The 27,832-nt window shown below is 39.1% G+C and overlaps 1 protein-coding gene across 1 annotated transcript in view; it reads right to left on the bottom strand.

Annotated features, from left to right (window-relative positions):
* The window catches only part of lamb2l (laminin, beta 2-like), a 60,960-nt gene extending 37,353 nt beyond the window's left edge, over positions 1 to 23,607 (bottom strand). The window contains exons 1-2 of the mRNA XM_034145043.1: positions 23,417 to 23,607; positions 7,133 to 7,212 (exon numbers count right to left, since the gene is read on the bottom strand). Of these exons, the coding sequence (XP_034000934.1) occupies positions 7,133 to 7,190 (58 nt within the window). The 5' untranslated portion in view covers positions 7,191 to 7,212; positions 23,417 to 23,607. The remainder of the gene's footprint in view (positions 1 to 7,132; positions 7,213 to 23,416) is intronic.
* Between the last annotated feature and the right edge of the window lie 4,225 nt (positions 23,608 to 27,832).

Here is a 27,832-nt window from a genome sequence, read left to right as displayed (position 1 = left end):
GCCTGTATTTAGAGTGCTCTTTTAATGATTTGATGTGATTGTATCAAGTGGGATAGCATTCTGCTTTCTAAACACTGGTTTTAGAGAGACCTAGTTAATAGGGTTCTTCAACATGAGGAATACCATCTGGACAAAAAATAATATGTTTTTGTCCATGACTTTATATCATTTGAGAGTTTTCCTTAGATACAATGTACCGTTTTTCATAAGGAAGCATCAAAAGGGTCATCAATATGTTTGTCATTGTGAAATGTTTTCCACAAATAATTTTACAGTTTGCAATTCTATGACAAAAAACTCATGCACGAATCTCAAATTGTAAATTCGTTTTTTTTAAACTCACAATTTCAAGTTTGTGAATGTGTGATACAGTTTGGCATTTGTAACTGTAAACATATTTGGTGTGATTGGAAAAATGTGTCATTACATTTTTGCAGGAATGTTTTCAACAGTGAGGTTTAAGTCTAAAAGATGAACATTGTTTCATTTGTATTTTCTTTGGTTTTACACTCGAAAAAAATTAATAAACTAAACTAAACTAAACTAAACATACATTTCCTTTAAGTTTCATGTTCAAAGTTTTAAATAACCAGTTTTTACCCTGAGATAAATAGCCAATCTGCATACCTCTAGAAAAGTTGACAAATATTTTTTGCGCCATTGTGAAAAAGTGTTGTGAACACAGATATCATTTGAGTATGGGTAAAAGGTTTTGCAGCTGCAAAAAGTCTTTTGTGCATGTGTCATAAAACATTTTGCAGGAATATTTTCAATAGTGAGGTTTAATTAGTCTAAAAACCACACACACATTTCCATTACATTTCTTCAACTAACAAGGTGCATGTTTTGAGTTACAAGCTCACATTTTTACATTTGTATACGGCTGAGATAAATAGCCAATGAAACATAAACGTGTGTACATACTGTTAAACTGTTGAGTTGTACAATACCCAGACACTTAACATAATGTGAAGATAATCTACACACACACACACACACACACACACACACACACACACACACACACACACACACACACACACACACACACACACACACACACACACACCACACACACACACACACACACACACACACACACACACACACACACACACACACACACACACACACACACACACACACACACACACGTGTATATAAATGTCTTGGCGCCAGACAAACCTGTGGACTGTAGATAAAGAACAACACACCCTAACCAAACATAAAACACAAGGCAGTGATCCAATACTGAAACCAAAGAATGTAATGAGCAGATGCAACGATAAAGGCAATCAATAAAATGGTATACCATAAAAGGTAAATTACTGAATGCAATTTCCTAAATGAACTCACTTGAAGAGGTATTAATATGCCCATATGTGTGATTCTTGCTGAAAATAACAGGCAAAGGTCCCACCCCACTACTCAAACATCCTCTAAAGAATACAGAACTATAGAAACTGACGTGAGCTGTAACTATGTTTCACCTGACCTCACTTCACAGGTATGACATTACGCAATGGTTTCACTCACTGGTCAAATAACCTGCCATAAATAAGGCTCCATGAAATAAATGGAAAACGTCCTGCCGTGAACAAAAACACAAGTGTTTGTACTTTGTCTTGCTTTGGGTTGTAGCATGAGAAACTCAATCAAGTCCCTCCAGTCTTTGGAGATCAGGATGGTGGAAAGTATCTGATTTGTAATCTATTACAACTCATAAGTTAAGACATTTTTTATTTATTTATTGTTACAGAACTCAAATGTACTTGTTTTACTATGTGGGCAATTAAAAAGATAACAAAATAATATGAAAGAATAAAAATAATCATAAAATGTATTTGCCTAAAAATACTGTTTATTTTATTTTATTTAATAACTCTTTCCTATTCTCTAGATCTCCAAAAACAAAAATTCCATCAGCTCATTTCGGTTTGTACTCTGTAAACTGTGATATTCGACTACAAAGTATAGAAAATGGTTTACAAAAAGTAAGTAAATTCATCTACCAGGTATAATAAGAAGCAGAATAATGTTCCTGATTTGACATATTTGTTATTCAAGACAAAGTGATAACAACGATAAAATCTTCTCTAAGAGTGATAATTATTTCAATTAAAAAGCCCAAATCTCATGCTATATCTTAATGTAAAGCCCCACATCAATCGCTCTTAATCTGTTGGCTCCCCTGGCTGATTATGATCACAATTTATCACACTGGGGTTAGCTATATCATCCAGAAGTGCAAAGACATCCTCTCATGACACTCTGTCTAGGCACGCATCCCTCAGAAGTCATCATTTAACCTCAGTTATTTACCAACTGAGGTTTGGTTTTGAAATAGACCACACAAGCATGGAATGTTGCTTCTTTGTTGTATGCTGTTCGCAAAAGCTTTCCATCTAAAAGCTTCCTCCAATCTGTCAGACTGTACTGAAGCAGAAGAAACTGGTGTTTGTGTTGAAAATGACACGGCCAAATCATCCTTTATGCACACACGTCACATGTGATGCTTCTGACGTGAGGTCTGAGCGGTGCTCGTCCCCCTCTCTGTGTGGGCCGCAGCAAACATCCTTTACCTGGTTTCCACCTGCCCCAACGAGCATGAACAACGGACAGAATGTGTACTTGCATGTGTGCATTGTATTGCTTTAGTGGTGCATGCAGTAACATCCTGATGTCACTATTTTCAGGATTTTGTTTATGACTGTATTTGTATTTATTAGATAGATCATTGATTGATTGTACAAATGTGCGTGCTGCAATTGGAGTGTAGTTGTGGGATATCTTTAAATAAATATAGTTGTCACTGTTGGCAGAGTTAGTCTGTTTCAAAATGACATGAAATACAGGAGAACATTATGAACAGAATTAGATTCTGTTCACGGTGGTAGATGGAGAATGCATGTGTGTGGAGGCTGCTGTGGTCTAACGTTAACTTGTAGCTATCTTTACAATCAGGCTCCCTTCATGCTTGCTAATAACTTATCTAAAGAGTTGGTTCTGCTAAGTTGATAGTGCTGTATTTAGTTAATTGGATGGCATCAGATTTCGACAAGTGAAATCTACGATATAAACTATTTGTGAACTCTGGAAAGATTTTGGAAGGGGGGGGAAATTGATCATTACTTAATCTCGGATTGTGTTATTCTCTCAGATGGATACAAACATTCAAATAAAAAATGCTGCAATTGGTTGCTTAATATACTACCGTTTATATACCTACAGTAGGCAACTTGCCCAAGTTCAGTCTACAGTATGTGCTGAAACACTGAGCTGGTGGAAATATTTCAAACAAACCGACACATGTGCCTTATGGACACAAAAAGTGTAACTGCGTTCTTTGCAAGACTTCTGACGTAAAATAGAAGGATGAGATACAGAAGTGTAACCTGCCAGTTGTACAGATGTTGTGACACCAGCTGGTTTACCAGTGTGTGATTAGAGTACATGTGGCAATGTAACATAGACACACATGCACAGAAAGCAGATACCCAAAGGGGGAGAGTCTCAGGTAAACACACCCTGGGGCATCTCTTTCTCCTGTGCGGCACTATGGCAGGAATGCAGGAACATGGAAAATGTTATTCATTAGAGGAAACATTCCAGGTGTCAGAGAGGTATACGCATTGCACACTCGAGTTCTGCTTGTACACACACTAGCAGTACAGTGGATTTACAACACTTCTGTTGCAACGCAGTGGAGGAAGAGGCAGGAATGTAAATATGCCAAGGGATTTTATATTTGGAAGTCAGCGCTGATAACAAGCTCTTAGATCCTTGTTTTGTTTTGTTTCTTGTATCTTATCAATGGGCTGTTGCCTGATGAAGTTGGTGTAAATACATTGAGAGACGGTGTTGTGTGTAGCCTACTCCAGCAGCTTGCATTGAAAATATTGTACATTTCCACTGCTGTAGTTCCATCAGTGCAACATAAAGGCATTTCATACAGCACTCAACAATCTAAAATACTGTTTTCATTGTTTGTTCTTTCCTCCATTGACAAAACTTGTATATATTTGCACAATTGATGTGAACATGTAAAGGGAAGGCTGAAGAATGTTATAGGGAAACGCCGTTGCATTTCATTCATGGTAGTCTAACATATTCATTCACTCATTGATCCATTCATTCATTCATTAAAATGTAGAGCAGGACAAAAGCCAATGCTCAGTTGGCAGTGCCCCGCCCCCCCCACACACATGAGTACAGTTAATTATTACCATAGAGACTGACCCAAATACCTATGTGTACGCAAGTTAGGAAAGGCAACATCCTTAATCAGTCTCCATTTCTAAGTGTGTGTGTGGCCAAAGTTTAAGAGAAGAACTTCACTTTTTAGAATCACCGTTAAGTCTGAGAAACCGAAACACTGAAACGCACAAATACAGTTAAACAAAGCACATTTAACAGTGGCTGGGCACTCTGTGTGAGTGTGTGTGGCCCCTCAGTCACCAATTAACCCTGCAAGGGCCCATTCTGCCTCGGATCCAGCGCTGCTGTCAGTAGCCCATCATTTACTACACATTCCACAAATACCCCAGATTCTCAGTTTCCAAATCCTACAAGCTGACCTAATAAAGCCGGGTTTGCATGACCACAGAGCTTATAAATGGTGAGAGGGACGGAGCTGACCTGCTGCTAAAACTGATACAGTGTGCAACAAATCTCCACACTGCAATGCATAAAACCTGTTATATATTTCTCCTATGTGCCTGTTAAAACACATCAATAATTCAGAATGTTCTACTGTCTGACGTGTTCCTACATACTGTATTATATTTTGACCCAACCCTAAATACATTGCCTCAAATACCCACTTGTGCACTATGTCTTCCATAGAAAATATTTCCCAACAAATGCACTACAGTATATCCATCAGTATGTTAAAAATGAGTCAACCTGTTTAAGGATAGTTTTTAGCCTTGTTTAGACAGTATATATTTATGAAATATGTTTCAACAACTGGGGGGCCTGGGCCTGGGAGCCACAGATTGGGACGGTATTGTTGTGTTACCGTTTTTGTTTCTTAGGATTTGTTGGCAGAATTGAGGAATAACAATTTAGAATGTCATTAAACTCATCCTTAAAGCCTTGAAACTGTGTGGTTTCCGCTCACACCTCAGTGGAATGAACCAGGGTGACCTTAAAGTGAAAGAGAAAATTGGCCAAGTTTACATCCAATTACACTTACACATTACCCAGGAGCATTCTTTTTTTGGCTGGCGTTTGGCAGGTTACCGGTTGTATTTCATCCAATTATGACATCTGCCTCACAAAACGTTATGTTGTAGCGGTAATTAATGAAACAATTTCCCAAAACTCCATGACAAAATACTTAGTACCACAGGAAAATAAGCAATATGTTTACTGAACCCAAGCGGGCAAGTGGAAAGTGTGTTCAGTTGGCCCGGAGGGTTTAAAGAGTGCTTCCAGGACACACGCCCATTTATAATGACGAGCCCTGAATGACATTGCACATTTTTTGTGAATTTCGAGAAAATTGCCAATTGAAAATGCTAATTCCCTTGCTTTATGAACGTCATCTTTTTTTATTTCCTAAATATGTTTCCTTTATAGAATTCTGCTCAGCCAAGTGTAAAAACATCTTAGCAATAATACAACGTTTTTTATTTCTCTTTTTTTATTTGCAAATGTAAGAATTAGCAAACAAACAGGTGGACCTACTGAGGTTTACTCCCACTAGCACCACTCACAACAATAAATACTTTTGTATAATATATATCATTACAGGCCTTTTGATGCTTATTGTGTTGGTATCACAAAGCTCACCTGGAGTGTGTCCTGCATTAATGTGTAAAATAATTATTATCATTATCATTTATAGCCCAACCACACCGTCACCTTGACTGGGCTGAAAGGAGACGTCAACATTAGCAAGGAGAGTTTCATTCTCTCTTAAAACCTTCACTTCCTGTTCCCGGAAGTAAACACAATCCAGTACAAACACCTGCGCGTTACTGCTCAATCCTGTGATTAGCGTGCATGAAATAATGATGGATTAGACCTAATGACAATGTGTGGGGAGAGTATGAGTCTGTGAGGATTTCCTTTGGCTGTTAGTCTACAAAAACAACAACAGATATATGACAGGGATTGAGGCATTCACACCGGCTTCAGTAATAATGAACAAGTTTTACATTCTACACTGTTGCTGAGGAATTGGCATGACACACGGGGGGGGGTTTGAATAAAAAAACTGTACTGCTGCTTCAAATCTTTCTGTTCTACAGGAGCTGTTGCACTGTTAAGGTTTGAAATGTAGAAACATTACTTTTTAGGGGTGGGTAATATTCCCTATTATTTATTTTTTTAATAAATTATTATAATTCAATATTATAAATCATATTCGATTTCTCTTTTTGTCCTTATAAAATCTATTTTATCTTTGATCAGGCAACCATTTAACACTTTGTGTCGTGTGATGCTATGAATCATTTTGTCTGGAGCCTACAAATAAATTCCCGGCATTTATTATCAGCATTTTTCAGTAAGAGTCAGTAACTGGGCCTTGTAAATAATGATAGTCAGGTAGATAAAGTGCAACTATATTTTATTGGGAAACTTACAAACATACTATGAATGAAATATGAAAAAGCCACAATCAGCAGATAGTTTCGCCCAACCAAAACGTCCCTTTTCAGGTAGTCTTGGCCTAAATGAGATATTAAAGCACTCTTAACAGACATGGGGTGTTTCTCAATGTCGAGTAAAGCTGCTCCAGAGCCACTATTTCAAGCATACTACGTCATCGAGTGCCGCCGAAGTACTGTTCCAATGTCCAGCATACTTGGAATTCTACCGAGGCCGGCGTACTTCGTTTGGAGAAATGTCGAGGCTGCACATGTGTAGACTCCGCGGTCTTAAAATCCCCACAATGCTTTGTGCACGGACCAATTTCCCCAAATCTGTGGCGGAAAATGTAAGGCGGGGCCTCTCATATGACGCACAGCTGCACACTTGCTAGCCTGTTCCACTCTTTGTTTTCCGAATGCCAGGAAGTATTCTTGACTCACTTCTGAAGCAAGATGCTCGGCAGACATGTGCTACCAAGCAAGCGTACTCGAGATTGAGAAACACCCAGAGACTAAACTGATCTTGTACTCACCCAGCGTGAGGAGGCTCAGGTACACGGCCATGGCGGGCATCATGATTGCTGGACGCATGGACACCAGGCTGTATCTCTGGCTGTAAGAAAATAAACACACATTATTGGAGAATGTGAACATATAATCATTAAGACGTCTTAAGAAGCTTCCTTTAGTACAATACCCTAAAATTCACTCCAGGTCCTCACATTTGGCAGTCTCTATTTCCAGAGGAATAGTTTTTGCAATTGATTCTGAAATGTTTTGCCAAAATGATCACTTCTAGTATTATTTTTGGGGTTTCGCACTGTTGGCTGTAATAAACATTTTCACTATCAATTATAATGCAAATTATTCTCTTGGTGAATCGACTGATCATTTGGTCTACAAAAGTACAACACATTATACAAATCCACATTTCACAAAGTCCAAAACAAAAAGCATGTTTAAAGAATAATAACTTCAGAAATGCCACTGTAGGTTAGTAGTCTTGGTAGAGGTAGAACAGTCCTGATTATGTTGTGATGCCGAGGAGAGACAAGGCCTCTTGTATACGTAGGCTCCACAAACACAGACATCTGCTCAATGAATAGGACAGAACACTGTGTATGTGTGTGTTTTGCGGGCACACTCGATGGCAGGTGAGAACACACATTGTTCATGTCACACACTAAACCAATCTGACCTCTGAGACAAATACAAGTGCTTACAGGAAGTGACACACTAAATGGGAGGACTGACTTCACAGCTAGGACTGCTTATGCAATTCAAATAAGCCTCCAGTTTGAAAGAATTCTTCAAACAGCTTAACCTTCCTCAGTAATCCAGGTTCTATCTAAAGCAGGTCTCTGTTGGAAAGCATTTTTCACACTCTGCTTGGCAATAAGAGGTCCATGTGGCCCCCCGCCCACACTGTTAGGAAGAGGCACTGAGGAGGGACCCCACAACGTCTCCACACTCAGTTCAACACATTTACATGAGTATTAATCCATTGACTGCAACCATAACAATACATAGTATAAAGCCTAAATAAACTTGTATAACAATATAACAAAAACAGTATGAAGCTCCCCAGGAGTCAGGTGGCAGAGAGCTGGTACACTGAATTCACATCGAGAGAAATAGATGTAGTATCTACGGAAAGCTGTGGAGGACAATCTGGGCAGAGCTATTTTAAATCTGCGGCAAAGTGCGGCCAAACAATCATTTAGAGTGAAATGCAGCGCAAGAGTTCCTGCAACCAATCAGAGTCTTTTGAGGCGTTGCTCTACATGAAAGATTAAAATGGCTTTCTGTCTTTACTAAATAAAATGGACATAAACAAAGCAAGAAGGGAGGATGAATATTTCGCAGTATATTTTTGCGGGCAAGCTTCATGACAGAATTGAAAAAAAACGCCCACTGTCTGCACAAAAATTGCACTTTGTCGCTTCAGAACACAAAAAAAATTCAATCCAAATGTAAAACATATGATTGGAACTATAACTAACTATAATTGATCATTTAACTTAATCAACAAAAAGGCACATTTTTCCTCACAAAGATAAAATGTCGTCTAGAGTAAAGACCATATACCATAGATTGTGTTTTAAATGTTTTTTGAGGTATAGGGTAAGGGTCCATGTATTCATTCATTAATGCCCTTGTGGGCTGGCAGTAGAGTAGTTGAGATGAGTTAGGGTCTTATAGCACTATAGTGCAGAGTGGAATGACCTGCAGAGAATTGAGAAGCCTGTTTTGCCACTAAAGAGCCCTAGAGATGAAAAAACATTTGTAAAATAATATTGTAAAAAATGCACTTATGAGATCTAAAACCTGTTATGAGACATTCAAATGAGCATTAATGTTCATTAGAAGCTACAAATACCACTACAAAATATAACTTCAGCTCAAATGAACGCTTAGTCTTAGCTTAGGTCACAAGTCATTTACTTAGGAATTTGAAAGAAACACTTGTTGCACTGTTAAACTTTGACAACATTGTTACATATTAACAGCTACATAGTTAAGAGAGCTTAGAGTTTAGCCAGAGGTTGTGACAGCACAAGGTCACAGTTGAATTGAAAATCTCCACCAGAAGCCACCGAAGGACAAGAAAACAAATAGAGTTTCAGCCATACAAATAAGTAAAACACTAAGAAAAGCCTGCAGGAAATATTCAGATTCCAGCTCTATACTCACTCAGCCACAGTCACTCTCCTCTGCACTGCCTGGTCACAACTGCTCTCTCCACTTTCCTCTGACAGTGTGCATGTGTGTGTAGATTCCCGTATCGGAGCGTGCACGTGTGCAGGCCCTGAACCCCGATGTGTATGTTTACGCGTGCATGCACATGTGTGGTGTGTATGTGTGCCAGAATGTGTAAAACAAACTTGAAAGCGCAACTGACGGGAGCGATGTAAAAACAGAGGGAACGCCGCGGGCCAATGGGGATGCAGCGCGAGGGACCCCCCCTTTTATTGCTCTCCTCCCTCCGCCTCGCCCTCCCTCCCGCGCACCCTCCGGCTCGTCACTGGGGCACCGGGGTGAATGGACAGCTATTCTTATTCTAATTCCTCTGTCACTCTGTGAGCCACTGGCTGAAAGAGGGGAATGGTCTCCAGGCTTTTGGAATGCACCACCCCTTTCTTCTGGACACTGAGGGAGAGTGAAGGGTGAGAGAGGCAGAGAGGACGCCAGAGAAAGAGAGAGATAGTTCAAAGAAGAGGAGGATGGACCAAGGAGATTGGAAAAAAGAAGAAGAGGATAGGATGGGTTGGAGAGATGTTGGGGTAAACCAGGCCAGAGCTTCAGTGCAGCACCACCCCCGACCAATGCACCGCACATAACACCACCGTCCTGGCACTTTGCAAGAGGAGCTACAAACTAACCCCAACTTTCTCTCTGCACTATCATTTCATAGTCTAAAGGCACCACTTTGGAGAGTTGGAGGACGACGTTGATATATTCAGAAATACAGTTGTTTCCTAACGGCATTGGATGATATGCAAATGTGTTTATGTAAAAATAAAGACTGAATCTGTCCTACAGAAGGGTACAAAATCAACTTCAAGGCAATCTCACTATTTAACATGTTGTATCTTGATTTTTAAATCCAAATACAAACAGTGTAAGTGTAAAAACAAAATTTTAAAGTTTTAGGAGGATGGTTGGTATATTTTCTTACAGTTGAGACAAAGCCAGCTACTCGTTCCCCCATGATCCCAGTTTTGTGCTAGGCTAACTGGCGCTTGCCTCATATTAAGTGTACAGATATAGGAGCGGTGTCAGTTTTCTAATCCAACTCACTGCAAGACAGTGTCAAACTACATGTGCTGGACTCCAGAAGTATTTCACCTCAACATCTCATTTGAGTTCTCTGTGTTACTTTAGTGCTGTTTCACGCTTGCCCCCTCTAGTTGGACTAAAAACCAAAGGATGTGACAAATCAACTGGGCTGAGGCATCAGACTGGGGCCATGGAGGTCAACTCTATTCAGAAACTCTAAAGGTTGAAGCAACTGGTGCTACGACTAGATTAGAAAAGAGAAAGAGAAAGAGAAAGTAGAGGGCGGGTGAGTGTTTGTAAGATATATGCATGTGTGGGTTATGTGCATGCATGTGTGTGATTCGGGCTAGACAACTCCAAAACTGTAGGAGAGAACAAAGCAGGGTTCACTTTCACAGCTTTGGTGATGTGACCTTTGACCTTTGCTAAAGAGGGAGAAGGAAAGGCAGACTGAACAAGTCAGACAGCAACATGGATTGTGCTACCCAGGACGGCTCAATGTACATGTTGTAGAAAGAAACCTTTATACATGTATGGGTTTTCTCAAGACCCAAGATCATTTGATCTCTCTCTCACTGTACCTCGTACTTACATTTGTACTTCTGAAACAACGGAGAAATCCTCCTAATAAATAAAGGTAACACCTTCTACAGAAACGGCTATTACAAAACTGAATACATTACATCTAAAGCAGAGAACGATTTCAAATCAAAAAGGTTTTATCGCTCTGTATTGACAAACTGGGAATGGATTATATATGCAACTTGCAGCATAACTAAGTTACAGCTACATGTAGCTAACTTTAGCTTCCTTACATTATCACTAGCAAAATACTATCTGAGTGTAAATCTCTGTTGGCTAAATGATCATAGATACTAACTTATGTAATATAACAGTGTTCTGAGTATATCATTAATGATGTAGTGCAAGCATTTGCTAAAAGTACATGGTGCTAGCTAACTTTAACGGCCGCCATTTTCATTGACAACGATTTTTCTCAAAATTCCATAAAGTAGCTTTAAAATGAAATAATTTCCAGGCAATCCAGTCTGGATCTATTTTAATTTTTTCACAGTTAATATTTGTATTGTTGTATATATTGTATATTAAGATATATACGTATATTTTAGAATATGTTTCAGACAATATATTTATTTTTATAATTTATTTAGCAGAGAGGAGGCAACAAAGCATTTCCCTGAACAATGTAGAATTATGTTGAAAATGCAACAAATTCTAACTTGAAAGGGACAAGGTTTTCTTCTTTTTTAACGAGCGTTCAAGTAAAAAAAAAGTAAAAGGAGAGAAGTTTGCACCTGCAGACCTTGAGTCAAGACTTTGACGCAAACACCCACACCCACACACACAATCCCGACAACGAGATAAGAGGATCCTGCAGAAGGTTCAGTGCCACCACTATAACTTCCGTGCAGCGGTTGGACAAAGCTATGAAATCTCGAGACACTAGTCCAAACAATCCCAGGCTCCCATATCCTTGAACACAATAACATGATAAGGCTGACGCTGTGTGTGTGTGTGTGTGTGTGTGTGTGTGTGTGTGTGTGTGTGTGTGTGTGTGTGTGTGTGTGTGTGTGTGTGTGTGTGTGTGTGTGTGTGTGTGTGTGTGTGTGTGTGTGTGTGTGTGTGTGTGTGTGTGTGTGTGTGCACATCAAATGAAGGGCTTCAGACTGAACACACTGCCAATACCCTGCAGCTCAAGACTCTGCTTTTAAAGTATTGTAAGACAAGGCTGGGCTAGAAATGGGATCAAATTATCCAGATGAGATCATGGAGGAAGTTTCCTTTTTGTCATGGGTGACTCAATATGCTGTAAGAGCTGCCGTTACCTACCACTGTGTGTTATCAGGCAACCTTATATTACATTACATGTCACTTGTTAGACGCTTTTATCCAAAGCGACTTACATACTCAATACTGTGGGCAATCCCCACAGGAGCAATTTTGGGGTGAAGTGTCTTGCCCAGGGACACAACGACATGCTGACTGCAGTGGGGTTTGAACCCCCTGATCCCAACTCCAAGGCTCTATCCACTGCGCCACACGCCGCCCTTATATGCCTGATAAAGCCTAAAACTAGATTTTATTTAAGCATATAAATTGCATAGTGTGTTTTTGTATACTATTAAACAAGTTTGAGGTCAGTAAGGTCAAGTTTGCATCATCATACATCCTTGTTATGCTTGAATGTACGTTTCGACAAAAAATCCATTACTTTTAGACATATCAGCCATTTATTCATAACTTTTTTAAATAAGGTCTTTGTTTAACTTTAAGCTGCCTTTTGTATTCATTAAATGTAGCTTTCTATTCAACCATTTATCCAGTTTTTTAAGCTATCTACTTGATGGCTTTTCAGAACAGGCTTTTCACACTGACTTTTTTGTGTCCCAATATAAGTTTTTTTTTTTTTAAATAAAATTATTAAAGGTCCCATGTCATGGCTATTTCTACTGATCATAATTCCATTGTTGAGGTATACTAGAATAGATTTATATTGTGCAATTTTCCAAAATCACATTGGTTTGTCGTACAGCATCTCTGTATAGTATGTGTATTCACCAGGTATTCACTCTCTGTCCTAAACGGCTTGTTGGAGCTCCTGCCCTCCCCTCCCTGTGAGCCCAGTGTGCTCTGACTGTGTGCATTGACAAACACAAGTGTGGATCCGGAAATACAAGTGTGAATCCTTTTGCGGATCATGAAATACAAGTGTGAATCCTCCTGTGTGCATGTATGTAATATGAGACTGTTCTGAGCCCATACAGCCAGGCCACTACCAGTTTTTTTTGTGCCATTTTGCTGGATTTATTTGTGATAGTGATAGTCCTATAGTTTAAATCTACTACCCAAAAATAAACATATGGACAGGGGTTACTATTTTAAAAAATGTGCAAATGTATTTGGGAACCTATCCATGTGAACATATTTTAAGTGGGGGTCGACCTCAAATCCTCTTGGGGGGTCCGGGGGCATGCCCCCCTGATAAGATTTGTTTTATTATTTTGGAGTTAAATGCATCAATCTGGTGCACTTTGAGGGGGAAATAAAGAGACTAGATCTATGGAAACACCTATATGAAACAGAACTGTATACATTTAAATAATCATAAAATCATAAGAACATGGCATGGTATTTTAACAATACGGTATTCTGTTTTTCACATTTGTTATTTTTTATTTGTTATTTTTTTTAATCTGTTCGAAATAAAGATTGAAATGAAATGAAATGAAATAAGAACATGGCCATAACCAATAACATACCATATCCAATATTAAAAAACATTGAAACTTGTTTATTTATTGAGTGTGTCTGGGCTCCTGAACCAGCCTCTCCTGTCTCCCTCCTCTCCTCCCTTCTCCTCTTTGAGGCAGCAGCAAAGACTAGTTTTAGCTCTCAACAAGTTTTAAAAGTGTATCTTACCTTTTTTCACCTATTTAACTTTTTTTTCTTTTTATTCATGCATATTTTACTAATCACTCCCCCCTCAAATGGAAATATGTGTTTACATACAGTAAATGGTGACCAAACCGTTTGAGACCCACAGAGATAACTTAGACTAAGTTAACTATCTAAACACTCAGAGAGTCCTTTACCTCACCTGAGCTGTAGTTATCTCTCTCAGTCTGACAGCAGAGGACTCTCCCTCCACCTTGTTGTTGAAACAGCTCCTTTTATCTCTTAGAGCACCTAGCTAACCAGATGCTAACAACAACAATACACGTAACCGGTGCGCGCTCTATCTCGCTCGCTCGTGCCACACATACACACACCCTCCCGAGCTTGAATGACACAGAGACCAATCGAGGGCTTTGGCTTATGATCGGTATGGAAGTGGCCATGTCGGCAGGCCACATCATGTAGACAGACAGTCACCCTGTGTGAGGCAGACCCACATTTGCGCAGCGTTGCGTTCACAATACATAAAAGGCCAGTAGGCCACAAACCTCCCGGTCCTCCCGATGGCCAGTCCGGGCCTGGGCTGAGGAGAGTAATTAAAACAGTGTTGCATCCATTACTTAAAAAAGCAACATGTTTTGGGGTTGCATTAGATGCTGATTTGTGGAAGCTACCATATGAAGCAAAGCTGTTTTTCTCTTCTTTCTGATATGAGATAATTTCTTGAAGGCATTATTAATCTGAATGACTCATTTTTTATAATACAACATTGCAAAAATAAAATCATCAAAACAGTCGAAAATCACTGTAACACAGCTTGAAGCCACAACTTTATTTCTCTATATTAGAGTGAAAATTGTTAAAAGTCTTTTAAGAGAAATTGTATGAAGAAAACATCGTCATGGGGAAATTGCACTTTTCTTCAACAGTAATGTTCTAATGGTAGATCTGCTGCACCCCGATAGATTTCTAGAAACCCTAAAGAAACACTTTTGAACTGAAATACAGGGAAAGCACTGGCAGACACTGACTAATATATAAGATCCCAAATTAACAACCATTTGCTTGATTTGAACAGACCACCCAAACACAACAAAAGGGATCTAATTTAAATGTAATCTTAGTGTCAAACATGGAAGCAACTACCCTTCAAACAACTTCCTAATCTACGACATAATCACCTGTGGAGCCAAAGGAAATCTCATAATACTGTCTGGATATTTACCGCATTTCTGCTGGCATCTTGCAAGATTACCATCAAAGATTATTCTCCATGTCAGGTCTCTAGAGAGAGAGTTATATCTCCCAGTGTGAGGTGCAGTGTTGATTTATACTGCAATTGACCCAGATCTAAAGGAAAGCAAACAGTAATACCATCTAACTGAGCCTTTGTTCTGCACCACCTATGTACACACACAACAGAACGTGTAACGTATATTACTGTTCATACACAACCAGTGCAGTAGACTCTCTTATTCATCCTAACGGCAACACTCTTTATCAGATTAAATAAACTTCGCCCTTCAGGGTCTACAGCGGTTAATCACAGAAATTAATCATTAACTAAAAAGAAGAGGGACACACCCGAGAGACCGACAAAAAGCTCATGCGAGGGCATGACCAGACAGTAGCCAGTGAGCAGCCTATAGGGTGATTAAGTTCATTGCAGACACACACTAACTAACACATTTTCATGTTTGTACTAGACAGGCAGAAAGGAAGCAGTAGAGTGAGAGGTGGAGGTGAGTTTGTGGCTCAGCATTAAGTCCTGTGGAGTAGGTCAGTTGAGTTCAGATTAGTCGCACAGAGCTTTAGCTGAGGCCACACTACAGGGAAATGAATTATAGCAAAGGTACTTACTTACGTCATCATAGCTAATACAATAAACAGTATGGGCTTTTCATTAATGATAGCAAGGAACTTTTCAGAGAGTGGTAAAAACCTGTTTACGGGTAAATGTGTATGTGATACTTATTTTAATAGTTCGAAAAATGTTTTACTACACACCACATGTGTGGGCATCTGTCCGCCCTTACATGACTAACATGTCCTCACAACTTAATGATAGAATAGGTTTTTAAAGCCTGTTTTTCAGGCCTCAGGCTCGAAAATGATATTCCCAGAACAATTGACTATATCTTCACTTCTAAAAGGGGTACATTATTAATCTTTTTTCTCAAAGCAATGATAAACCTGTGAGTTGGATGTAGAAAAGTCAGAATCAATATGGATTTTTTTTATTTTAAAGTAAATTCAGATTGAACATAGTAGAAAATGTAAATTATAGTGTCCGTCCAAAAGAAACATTACTTATAGTGAAAACCACCCTTGAATGATGGGATAGTAGACTAAAAGCTTTAGGAATCCAAACTATAACATATAATAAGTACCCTGTATCAAGATTGATGCAAAATAAGTGACATTTGACCTTTTTAGAGAGATTTAGAAAAGAAAAAACACTTCTGGGGTCATTTGGGTGCATTTTCCATATCTTTGGCCCCCCTCTATCGATTTTGATGATTGACAGCTCTTTTTAACCCTTAGAGCCAATAGAATCGAGGGGAAGTTCCTAAAATCCATCTAAACATTACCCATTGGTGAATGAGTGATGCGTAGCCAGAATGCCCCGGAACCGGAAGCTGTCATACACTCCAGTAGCATGATAGCAGCTATATGAAAACTCCGGTATTGACATAAAAATCGAATGATGGATTATCAGTAATCATTTCAAAGTGACACAGACACATTGGATTAACCTATGGATTAACCTTCAGCAGCGTTTTTATCGTTTTAATGCTATTGAACACAACTTTTGATCAGAACACAGCAACGGTAAGACTTATTTTCCGATTTGGTCACGTAAAGCTAATTTTGTTGTTGTTGTTTGTTGTCGTTTCTGATCGCTCAGTGATGATACTTATATGTGTGGAATCTGTGGAATCTCAGCTTGCTAATCGATATCTTGTTTGTGCAGATCCGATAAGTAATAAGGGTATTTTACCTTGAGTTCTGTACTAAGTGCGTTAGCATTTTTTCGCTCAGGGCTAATTCAGAGCCTATGTTATTACCCTTTTGTTTCGTTTAGCTAAAGATGGTTAATATTGTCTGATAGCTGAGTTTCTTCCCGTTAAGTGAGTATGACACATTCATAGTTTATTAAATATTAAGAAGCCCTCAGATGCTGTTTCTTGCAAGATGTTGCGTTTTGCCCCCGCCCGCGGGGCCGTGGGGTTTAACTGGTTAATGAATTACTCCTGAAACAGCAACTGCCATAACGCAGCGTCCACACGGCAGCATGCGTTGAGCTTGCCGGCGGGCGTGTCTGAAACTCGACCAACAACCAATCACATGAATCTCACACAAGCACGCGGTTTGATTGGCTAGAGCTTGTATTGGCATATGATTTGATTGGCTGACACTTCCGTCGAAGCTTCAAAAGTTGAACTTTTCTCAACTTTTGAAGCGAGCAACGCAAGCAAAGCGAAGCGATGGAACCACAATGCAGTTCGGCAAAGCGTGAAGTCACCCCATTCAAAGTGAATGGGAAGAAGCGTTGAAGCTTCAACGCACGCCGCCATGTGGACGGGCCGTAAGAGCATTGAAACGGTAGGCGCATGTTGTGAATCGTCACAAGTAAGTAAAAGACGTAAGTCATGTGAGTAGCATGTTACAAAATAAACTTAATTGGCATAAATAATATACTGTAAGTTACGTGAGTGACGTAAACTAGGTAAGTAAAGTATAAAAGTAAACTTAATTTTACGTAACTTAATTTATCTTCAAAAAGATGTTCGAGCTAACCATCCACCCTGACTTCCTCTATAAACTGTTGCTCTTTATACTTTGATTATACTTATATAACTCCCCTTCTTCGTTCCCATCATAATTACTAAGGCAATCAAAGTTTCCTGTTTACAATATTTGTAAAAATGGGTGTTAATAAGTTGCAGAAACAGAAGCTAATAGCAGGAATAACTAGGGATGCTTATTTGAAATGTATTTGCTTGTCCAGCTTTACAATGACAAGATCCACAAAAATGTTGAATCCATCACTAATCTCCTGCACAAAATGGGGAACTGAGTCCCAAGGTTTACCATACTCGCTGCTCGTTAGCAGCCGCGATGGTGAGTGTTGTCTTGGATAATTGCAGCTACTTTCTGCTGCATCAATTAGTTTAGCTGTGAGATCGTGAGCTGTGTGTCTGCCTACTCTGTCAGGGTTTCTGCCAGTTTAATGTGAGATGATATGTCACTAAAGATGTTATCATCACAGGCAATCAGTACAGGGTAGAAGTTTCCTGTCTAAATCAAAGCTAGGATATTTGACTTTTTTAGTACCACGTAGGAGGAAATTCCATTTCCTGTTATTGATTACACAATCCGTGGTTGCATTTGCATGACATCAGCCATTTCCACTGTAAATGTCTCCTCTGTGTGTGTGCATGCCCATATCTTAAACTGCACTGTAACTTTTTATTCATGTATTTTTTCTTTTAATGTTTATTATATTATCTTTTCTTTTTAATGACTGTTTTTAAATGCCTTTGTTTCATTTGTGTAAAGCACCTTGAATTGCCTTGTGTTGAAAGGTGCTATATAAATAAACTTGCCTTGCCTTGCCTTGCCTTGTATCTGAGTGAGCAGGAGAGGGAGTAACACACACCCTCTGAGGCAGAGCTTTACATCCTGAAAGGTAAGTGGCACTTCTAAAACACCTTGAGTTTGACTTAAAGCAAGAGAAGTTCAGTCACAAGCCAAATGACATAAATGAAACCCAAGATCAAATCTATATCTCCTACTAATGAAAACAATCATTAGTTGAAGACACTCTATTAGTCAGAGTTGAATTAGCCACACAGTTCCCCAGAGGCATAACTTTGAGACAGACATGAAAAAGAGGCGTAGTGGTAATCTGTCCATCCTGTCGGCGTGCTGCAAACAAGGGTTTGATTTATATCAGGGGACATGATTATGAGCGTCTCAGCTGCAGGGGCCCTGACGGAGGATCATATATCAAAGACACACTGATAGAGCGAGAGGCCTCACGATATATAGATTATCCAGGCACAGGATCACACACAGCACATCCTCTCTCTCTCACACACACACACACAAACACACACCTGACTTCTGCCTTTGCACACCTACTCAGCCAAAATCACTAGTGAGATTAAAATTAAATAAATTCTTCTAAAACTAAAATAGAGCTTCTGAGAATTACCATTTCATACAAAAACATTCATACCTCAAGAATGTTCACAGTTAAGCACTCACACCTGATATTTAAAGTGCACCTATCATGCTATTGTTAGGCAATAGCATAGGTCTCAGATATATAAAAATATATTAAAAACATGAAGTGTTTTGCTCAAAATACCAAACAGATCACCCATTCTAGCCATGCCTCATATCCCTCTATTTCACTTCCTGTTTCAAAAGTGCTGATTTGGGGTATAAAGCTTTAAAAAAAAAAAAGATTGATAACAAAAAAAAGGAGGGGGCTGAGCTCATGCATGGGACCCGGCAGCTACTGTCTAAACTAAATACTACGGTGATGACACGTCATATCATGGATTATCAAGGATTATTTCTGAAACAGTATGGAGCTCAAAGGCTTTCTCTCTTGCCGGTTATACCACAAGGTGAGTTCCTTTTTATTTCCTGCTTCTTCACACACATGCTCTCCAGTACAGGTTAGCTCTGAGTGTTAGCGATGCTAATGTAAACACCGACCATATTACGTCCAAAACAGTCGGGCATTGTTTCTGATAGCAACTTTCTGATAGTGCCGTGGGTCCACATTTCAGATATTACGTCATATCGGCCGCAAATCTGGATCAGCTCCGTTGTACCCCCGTTTTTAGAGATTTGGGTACGGAGGAAAAGAGAGAGGGTTTTATTTTATGACGCTGCGTGAGTTCCCTGACACACCGGGGACACATATTGATGTATAAAAGACATCAAAAAGTGCATTTTGCATGATAGGTCCCCTTTAAAGTACCAAAGCACCAGTTTTGCACTGTAACACCAATTTGTTAAGTGGAAGACAGTTAAAACGTCACAAAAGCACATAGAACTAGCACTGCAACTGAAGATATTTTTCATTATTCTGCTTATCGGTTGATTTTTTTCAAGATCATTTGATAAAAAAACAATGGCAGGAAATAGTGAAAAATGTCAATACCAGTTGTTCTGTGGCATGCTGAAATGACATTATGAATCAATTAATTAATTAATTGTAAATATTGCTGGCAAATACTATAATCAGTCTACTACTCTTTCTAGCGCTAAGTCAAAGACAGACCTACCAGTTTTACAAGTATGTGTCAGACAGTGCATCAAGATGAGGATTTCCGACTACAGTAAAAAGATTGTTTCATAAGCAATTATCATAACTTATAATTACATGTACTTTTACCTGTAGGTATTTGAATTTATGTTTTTTGGTTAGCTGGCCGACAAAATGTAAGGTGAGGTGTATTACAAGAATATTTTAAACAACAGCTTTGTAAAACTTTGTATCCCTACAAAGATGCAAAGGCACCAGTTCCAGGTCATTGGTAAGTGTGCTCATAGGTTTCTTGAAAATAAGTTATTGGGCATGAAAAAAAGGATTTAAATGTATTAATCAACTAAAGAAATATATGTTGACCAAAACAAAACAATTAGTGAGTGAATCAATTAAGAGGGGGGTGTCGTCCAATTCAGCATAACATTGCAAAATCAAAAATATGGCTGCATACTTTGGGAAATGAAGAAGGTATTTATTTGGCTCAAACATGCAAAGCCTCTGATTAGTCCTTTGAGTAAATGTCATCACAAGATACCTTCACACCCAATGTTGATCAATCTATCGTCAATTGATAAGAGGAAGAGCAGCTACCAAACAGATTCCCTCTCTCCCAAATGGCCCCTTCTAGCAGCCTGAGCGACTCGTGGATCCTCTTAACCTTCAGGTTAGAGCTGATCTCAGCAGCAGGACGAGAGGCCAGGTCCTTGAGCTGATTAAAGCTAGACTAAGCCTACAAGGGCCATGGGAACATGTAGCTCCAAACACACACATGTCTAAACACCCTGACAAGTGACAAGAAATAAAGGTTAACATGACATTCTTGAATTTAAGCGCACATTTTACCCACCGAATATTACAATTATAGCCCTCCACTTCTCTAGAAATGCCCGTCCTTAAATGCCCCAATTAGGGGGGGAACGTTCTATAGTCACACCTAGATATTATTGCTACTTTTTAAAAGCGCAAGATTGAAGAAACAGCACACCTCAATGTCTCAATGTCTGTTCTTCACCTGCAGCAAACCAGAATACCATTCAAACCATTTCAGATGGTGAATTTGAGCTCTGCCCTCCATTAATCTGTGCTGCTGCTTAATCTGGTAGGAATGTGTGCAGCAGTGTCAGAAATCTGCCTCCCAGCCACAAGTGACCCACTGGTGTCACACACACATCATTTTGGTCTGAATTTGCGAGAAGATCCCCCACATTTGAATAAGAATGCCTGTCTGGTATGATTTTTACACAAAGAAGCTCAAATACCTAGGTAAATAATTCTTAAATGTACATCTACTTCTCCCTCATTGAAAAATGTCATTGAGTCAATGAATAAACAAATATTCACAACTATTTAGCTACAAAATGATGGTGTCTCATATGTTACTGTTTCCATTCTGAGAGCATCACACTTGTGCAAGTTGCAGATTCCATCATGAACAATTGGCTACCAATGAAGGTTTGATTTCACAGAATCATGATCCAAACACACACTTAACTTTGATCTAAGGTAGGCACAAAATAACTGTTTTTTTTATTCAGATGAATGCAACTTCCAAGTGCCTACACTGTACAAGACAAAAATTGAAAGTGAACATACAAAAAGGAAAATATATATTTTTTAAGTGAAGTGCTGAATTTGTCATGTTGCCTTTGTTGCTTCAGCATCATTTATAAAAACAAAATATTCAAAGTGACTCATCCAGTGGTAGTCGGTCAACTTCAGAGGTGGAAGAAGTACTCAGATCTTGTACTTGAGTAAAAGTAGTAGGTATACTGTTACAAGTAAAAGTCCTCAATTCAAAGTGTGACTCAAGTAAAAGTACAAAAGTATTACCATGAAAATATACTTAAAGTAACAAAAGTTAAAGTACTCATTATGCTGTTTGGCCTATTTCTGAATGATATAGAGTATGTTTTTATTGTAAGTATTGATGTATGATTATCACAGCTGGTAAAAGTGGAACTACTTTCAATTTCTTTATTTACTGCTGGTACTGTAGAATGTGAGCAGGGCCGGCCCTTGGCACTGGCGAACTAGGCGGTCGCCTAGGGCGCCAGATCTGGAGGGGCGCTGCGCTGGGAAAAAAAATTTTTTTATTTAAATGTTGTTTTATTTGTTATTGGCTATGGTAGGTTATTGGTTATGTTCACATACTTATTTGATTATTAAAATGTAAACCGATCTTTTTCATATGGGTGTTTTCTCTAGTAATTCTGCTCAAAGTGCACCAGATTGAAGCATTTTACTTTAAAATGATAAAACAAATCTTTCCGGGGGGGCATGCCCCCGGACCCCCCTAGAGGATGTGACGTCCACCCCCCAATTAAAACATGTTCATACAATAATGAATACATTTGAAACCTTCTTTATGTATATAACCAACATGTCAATACATTTCAGTTGCTGTAGTGTATTGGTCTTTTGTAGAGATTTTTTATTTATTCTTTATATATTCTATTGTGTATTGCTTGGGGGGGGGGGGCACCAAATCTCGCTTATGGAACCAAAATGTCTAGGGCCGGCCCTGCATGTGAGTTTAATCCAGTTGTAACTAAAGTCTTATTTAATTGTTGATTATATATTTTTTGTATCATTAATCCATATCTGCGAAGTGACTAAAGGTACTTAATGAATGTAGTGGAGTAAAAATACAATTTTTACCTCTGAATTGTTATGAGGTGGAAGTACAAAATAGCAGAACATGGAAATACTTAAGTTAAGTACAAGTATCTCAAAACTGTACCGAAGAACAGTACTTGAGTACATTTACTAAATTTACTTAGTTACTTTACACTAATGGTCAAGTTAAATGTTCATTACACAGCTGTAGCATTTGTCAATGACTGCAGTAGGTAGGAGTGAATATTCTGCTGTCTTGCTACACACCTGCTGGTTATTTATAACAACAACAATTGGCAATGATATAACCATTTCATTATAACTCAAGTTGATCTTATGTTTACAGAAGTCTTGCAAATTGGAGAAGCGGTGTTTTCTCACCAACACTTTCTCACCTCATTAGCTTGTGGTCCACTGCGAAAACATGCCAACAGCTCACAGCGCGAAAAAAATAATTAGCCTAGCATAAAAATGCCACAAAGTCACTTATAAACTCACATTTCTACTTTAAAAAATGAATATTACAGTAGTAGTAGCGCACCACGAGGAACAGGTTACAGTTATAGGGTTTATATAAATTCGCTTTAGAAAGACATGATCAGACACTTGTTGCCTCTGTCGGAATATTACGGTAATATTCCTCACAACAGGGATTTAGCGTCATTGGGTTCCAGACAGAAATGTTAGCATAGAAGGAAGATGGAGCACTCACCTGCTCAGTAGTTCTCTGCGACTCCCCCTTCTATCTGTGTCAACTTGTTCACTCTCTCTTGCTTCCTTTCTCTCCCTCTCTCACACACACCCCCACACACGCACTGGCTTCACCGACTGTGTGGGCTGTGTGTCCGGTGAGCAGTGGTAACTCAGCCCCGAGAGAGGAGGTGGAGCCCGGAGTTCCACCGGCAGATTACGCCACCCTGTCCCGGGGAAACAGCAGCAGGTAGGTAGGTCCCCTCCACAGCGCTGGAGCCCACCCAGTCTTATCAGACCAAGCCCCCTTTTCTAGGGAAATAAGATATTATATCCAAAATGCAACGACACAAATGCAGTTCTAGTGGCTTTAAAACTGTTTTAACAGGATCTATTCAATTTTAAAACCCATTCCCTCATTCAACTGACATTGCACATGGATTTTAATGTTCTTTATTTGTTTTCATAGAGCTTCAGACACTTTTTTCTTGGCAGCAAGTACGATTAATCCACATAAAGTTAAAAGCTTCAAGATGAAAGCTTAAAATAGCATGAATATAACCCAAACACACGTTTGATCAGTAAGAAAAGCACAGGTATTTTTGTGTTCAAGTGTCCTTTTAACGCCTGACAGTGTGGCGTAGCCTACTGCTGTAAGTAACCCTAACTCATATTTCAAGAAGTGTGTTCCCAAGTGTTTTAAGGCCTCATTATCATTTTTGAATTAACACTTTTTCAAGAAATGAACTCGAAACCATCTTGCCATCCAATCAGCAGCAACGTCAAACAGGGCCAAGAGTGCTTTCCCATTTCTTACCTCCCTTCCTCAGCGCCCTTGCTCTGACCACACCCATCTTAGAACTTCATTAGATATCAGCCACACGCAAAGTTCTGCAAGGACAAATCAGGCAAGGGGGAATAAATGGTGGGACAAAATGTGCCCTTTTCACGTTCAGACCACGCAAATTGAAACTCATGTTGATCTTAACTACACATCTGTAGGGTTTTGTGACCGCACCTTGTAAAACAAATTGAGTTTCAAGGGACTTTGTGGCTCCTGAGGTGAAAATGTTGCTGTCACAAATATTAAAAACTGTTGCAAAGGGTGTGTAATGTAACATTTCCCCTCTTTTGACCCTAATTATCTGGGGGCTTTTTATTTTTCTGAGTAATCCAGTTCTCACTTAAGTTAAGTAAGTGGACACAGCATGTTTTTTATTTTTCCTCTCCATAACGAGCCCATGGGATTGATGTTTTACCTCAATTGACCAACATTATTCCTTTCTATATAAGCAGTAGCAGTGTAGAATATATGGTATAATATCCAGCAGCCCTTTCCTGCTTTATTGGGGGAAGATACTGGGATACTTCATCACTGACAGGATTTGTACCATGGGAATTATCAAGAGATGATGACATTCTCCATCGCCAAGCTCATTATGTGGTGCCAGCCGAGTCAACTGATACATATCGCATATCAACAACCAGCAGCCTCTGATAAGACGACGGTCTCCTCTGCAAGAGGTCAATGTGTGTGATCTTTGAGCCTGTGGCGGGTAAAGTCAGCTGCTAATAAAATGGATGTTATCTGGAGACTAAAAGGCGATTTAAGGCGATTCGATGGGAATAAATACTATGTTAACACTGATGCTTGGTTAAGCTAAGCTAAAATAAGGGAGGAAAAGAGACGGAAGAAAAGTTGCAAAGCAAGAAAATGTCAGGAGTTAGGTTGTGCAAGGTGAAGCCCAGGAATGGCAGGAATCCATAATTATCAACAATTCTGTGGCAGTATTCTCCTGTAATACAAACATGAAAGTAAACAGCAAAAACTGATCTTATATGCTGTAATAAAATATGACATAGTACTGAAGGCAGGAATAGATAAGCAACGAAAGAAAGAAACTCAGACGAGGCTGGAAAACTAAAACAGAAGTGAAGGAATTAAGAAAAAACTGAGGAAAAGAAAAGATTCTGGAGGATTCTAGTTGGAATCGGAGTCTGTAATTTGTTCAGAGCTATACTCTAGAAAACATCTGGAGGAGGTGTTTTACTTAATGGCTACACACACACTGAAAGCAAAAATGAACAGTTGAACACCAGGGGTACCCTCTTCTTTTCATTCTACACGTGCTTTCGTGTAATTTTCTATGCGAGTGTGCATGCTTGTGTGTATGTTCTTATTTAAAGCTCCAATCAGGTTACGATGTGCAAATTACCCAACAATACCATGAGAGGAGATGGAAGCAGTGTTGCTTATGGAAAGTCAAACATTTTTTCAAGGCTGTATTGTGGTTAAAAAGTTATTGTCCTTGCGTTCATTTATTACAGTAACTTTTTGGTTCAACAAGCCAACATCTGTCTACAATCTGTAGCCTGAGCTGATGTTTTTGCATCACTATATTCAGTATTAAGATAGTCATTCATACCATCTTTTAATTCTGTATACTGTAAACACTAGGAATGACTACCAGGTGAGTAAAGAAGAATGTAAATCAGAAATATAAATGTACCTCTAGTTGTCTGTTGCAGTATTGGAAATTGGAGGAAGTATTCAGATATACTTAAGTAAAAGTGGTAACAATATAAAGGCTCTGCTAAAAGTATATGAGCAAATCTTCAAAATCTTAATGAGGTAAAAGTATAAAATAAGGTCCATTTTAGTTATCAATGCACTATGTGTTTATTAGTTTAACATTACTACTGATAACAGAGGAGCTTTTATTAAATATATATACTGCAAAGTAGCTTGCAAACATCTTCTTATACCTGTTTTAACACATGCTCAATTATTAGTTTTATTATATATTATTAATATGAATATTCAAAGTGATTATCAAAAACGTGGTGCAGTTAAAGGTACAATATACACCCCTGAATTAGAAGGTTAAGCATAAAGGGTGAAATTATTGAGAGAAGATATTAATTAATGCAGCAAATGTGCATATAGTCAGTCAAGCAACTATATACTATATTATAATTCAGCATTTACTTTCAATGCTTGATGTAAAGACTGCTTTTTTATTTGAAGTTGAATTCAAGTCTTGTCAACATGCTTTCACAGTACTTAATTATGACCTGTCAGTCAAATTGAAGGTTTACCTCACTATTATACCACATATATTACATCAGCCTGTTAAACAAATGTGTCTTTATGCACAATGATCAAGGTCTGCCCTCTAGTGAGAGAACAGCTGTTTGCAGCTGAACTTCACAACAAGCTAATGTTTCAGCTGCATGGTTGCCTGAAATCTTGTGAAACAAAACAAAAAAATCACACATGTCCACAACAAAAGCTACAGGAAAACATTTCCCCCTTCCTTTATCCTTTATGTATTGCAGTTGTTTTAACTGCCCCAATTTGTTTTGAAATTTGAAGGTTCAAAGTCTGTGTCTCAAATGTTTCAGTTATCTCTTAATTACCGTGGCCAAGAGGTGCGAACACGCTACAATGGCCCAAAACACTTCCATGAGCTGCAGCTTCAGAAACAATGCAAATAGGCGTGTTCACACCGGAGTACTTTTCCCCGTACTTTTCCCGTTTAGTTCCGTTAGTACCCCTTATTTTGCGTTCACACCAAAAAGAGTACTTACATTGTTAGTGCCTGCTAGAGAGGTGGTACTATCCTGGGGGGAAAAAAGTACCAATTTCGATTGGCTGGGTGAATTGCAAACCACGCCCCGTAAAACTCTGAAAAGTTTTGTGAAGCCGCCATTGTATTTGCTGGCATTAGCATTATTAGCATTAGCATTAGCCCTGCGCACCAACGGAGAGAGAATAACTTATGGCAACACAAAAAAAAACATGGGAGCGGTGGAGTGATGAGGAGGTGTCGGCGTGCTGGCGATTTACTCGGAAGGCTTCAGTAGAAGCTGCTGGGAGTCCCAGCAGCTTCTACTGAAGCCAGTCCCCAACTCCGTGGACTTCCGGCCGGGGACTTCGGATGGCAGCATACACCGTGAAGTGGTTTGCGGCCTGCCAGTAAACCCAAAGCAGAAGAAGACGAAGTGACGTCAGCGGCTCATTTGCGTAATCTTCCCTCAGGGAACTTATTCCGGTGTGAACGCGATCTGTACTTAGTTCCATGGGGTACTAAGTGCAGGGGCACTAAGTGCCGGCACTAAGTACGGCAAAGTACTTGGTGTGAAAGCGGCTATTATAAAAACAATAATGTGCCAAAACACATGCAATAGAAAAAAACATATTTGGCAATTTGACCAGAGCACTAGTTATCGTTCAGGGATTATAAAGATGGCCAAATATCACTGTTGTTGTAAAGTTCCCTAAAATGTACGTATTATTGGATAATTTAACGATATGATGGCATGATTCCTTCCCATATTATTGCAGATCTGCTATAAGCCAGCTAGCTATAGCTGAACTAGTCATTTCTAATAAAACACCTCCATTTATGAACAAGCTAACTCTGCCAACAATGTT

This window comes from Trematomus bernacchii, unplaced genomic scaffold (genome assembly GCF_902827165.1).
Source record: "Trematomus bernacchii unplaced genomic scaffold, fTreBer1.1, whole genome shotgun sequence".
NCBI classification, from domain to species: Eukaryota; Metazoa; Chordata; class Actinopteri; order Perciformes; family Nototheniidae; genus Trematomus; species Trematomus bernacchii.
The sequence above is the reverse complement of the archived record's forward strand: the minus strand, read 5'-3'. Positions and strand labels throughout refer to the sequence as shown.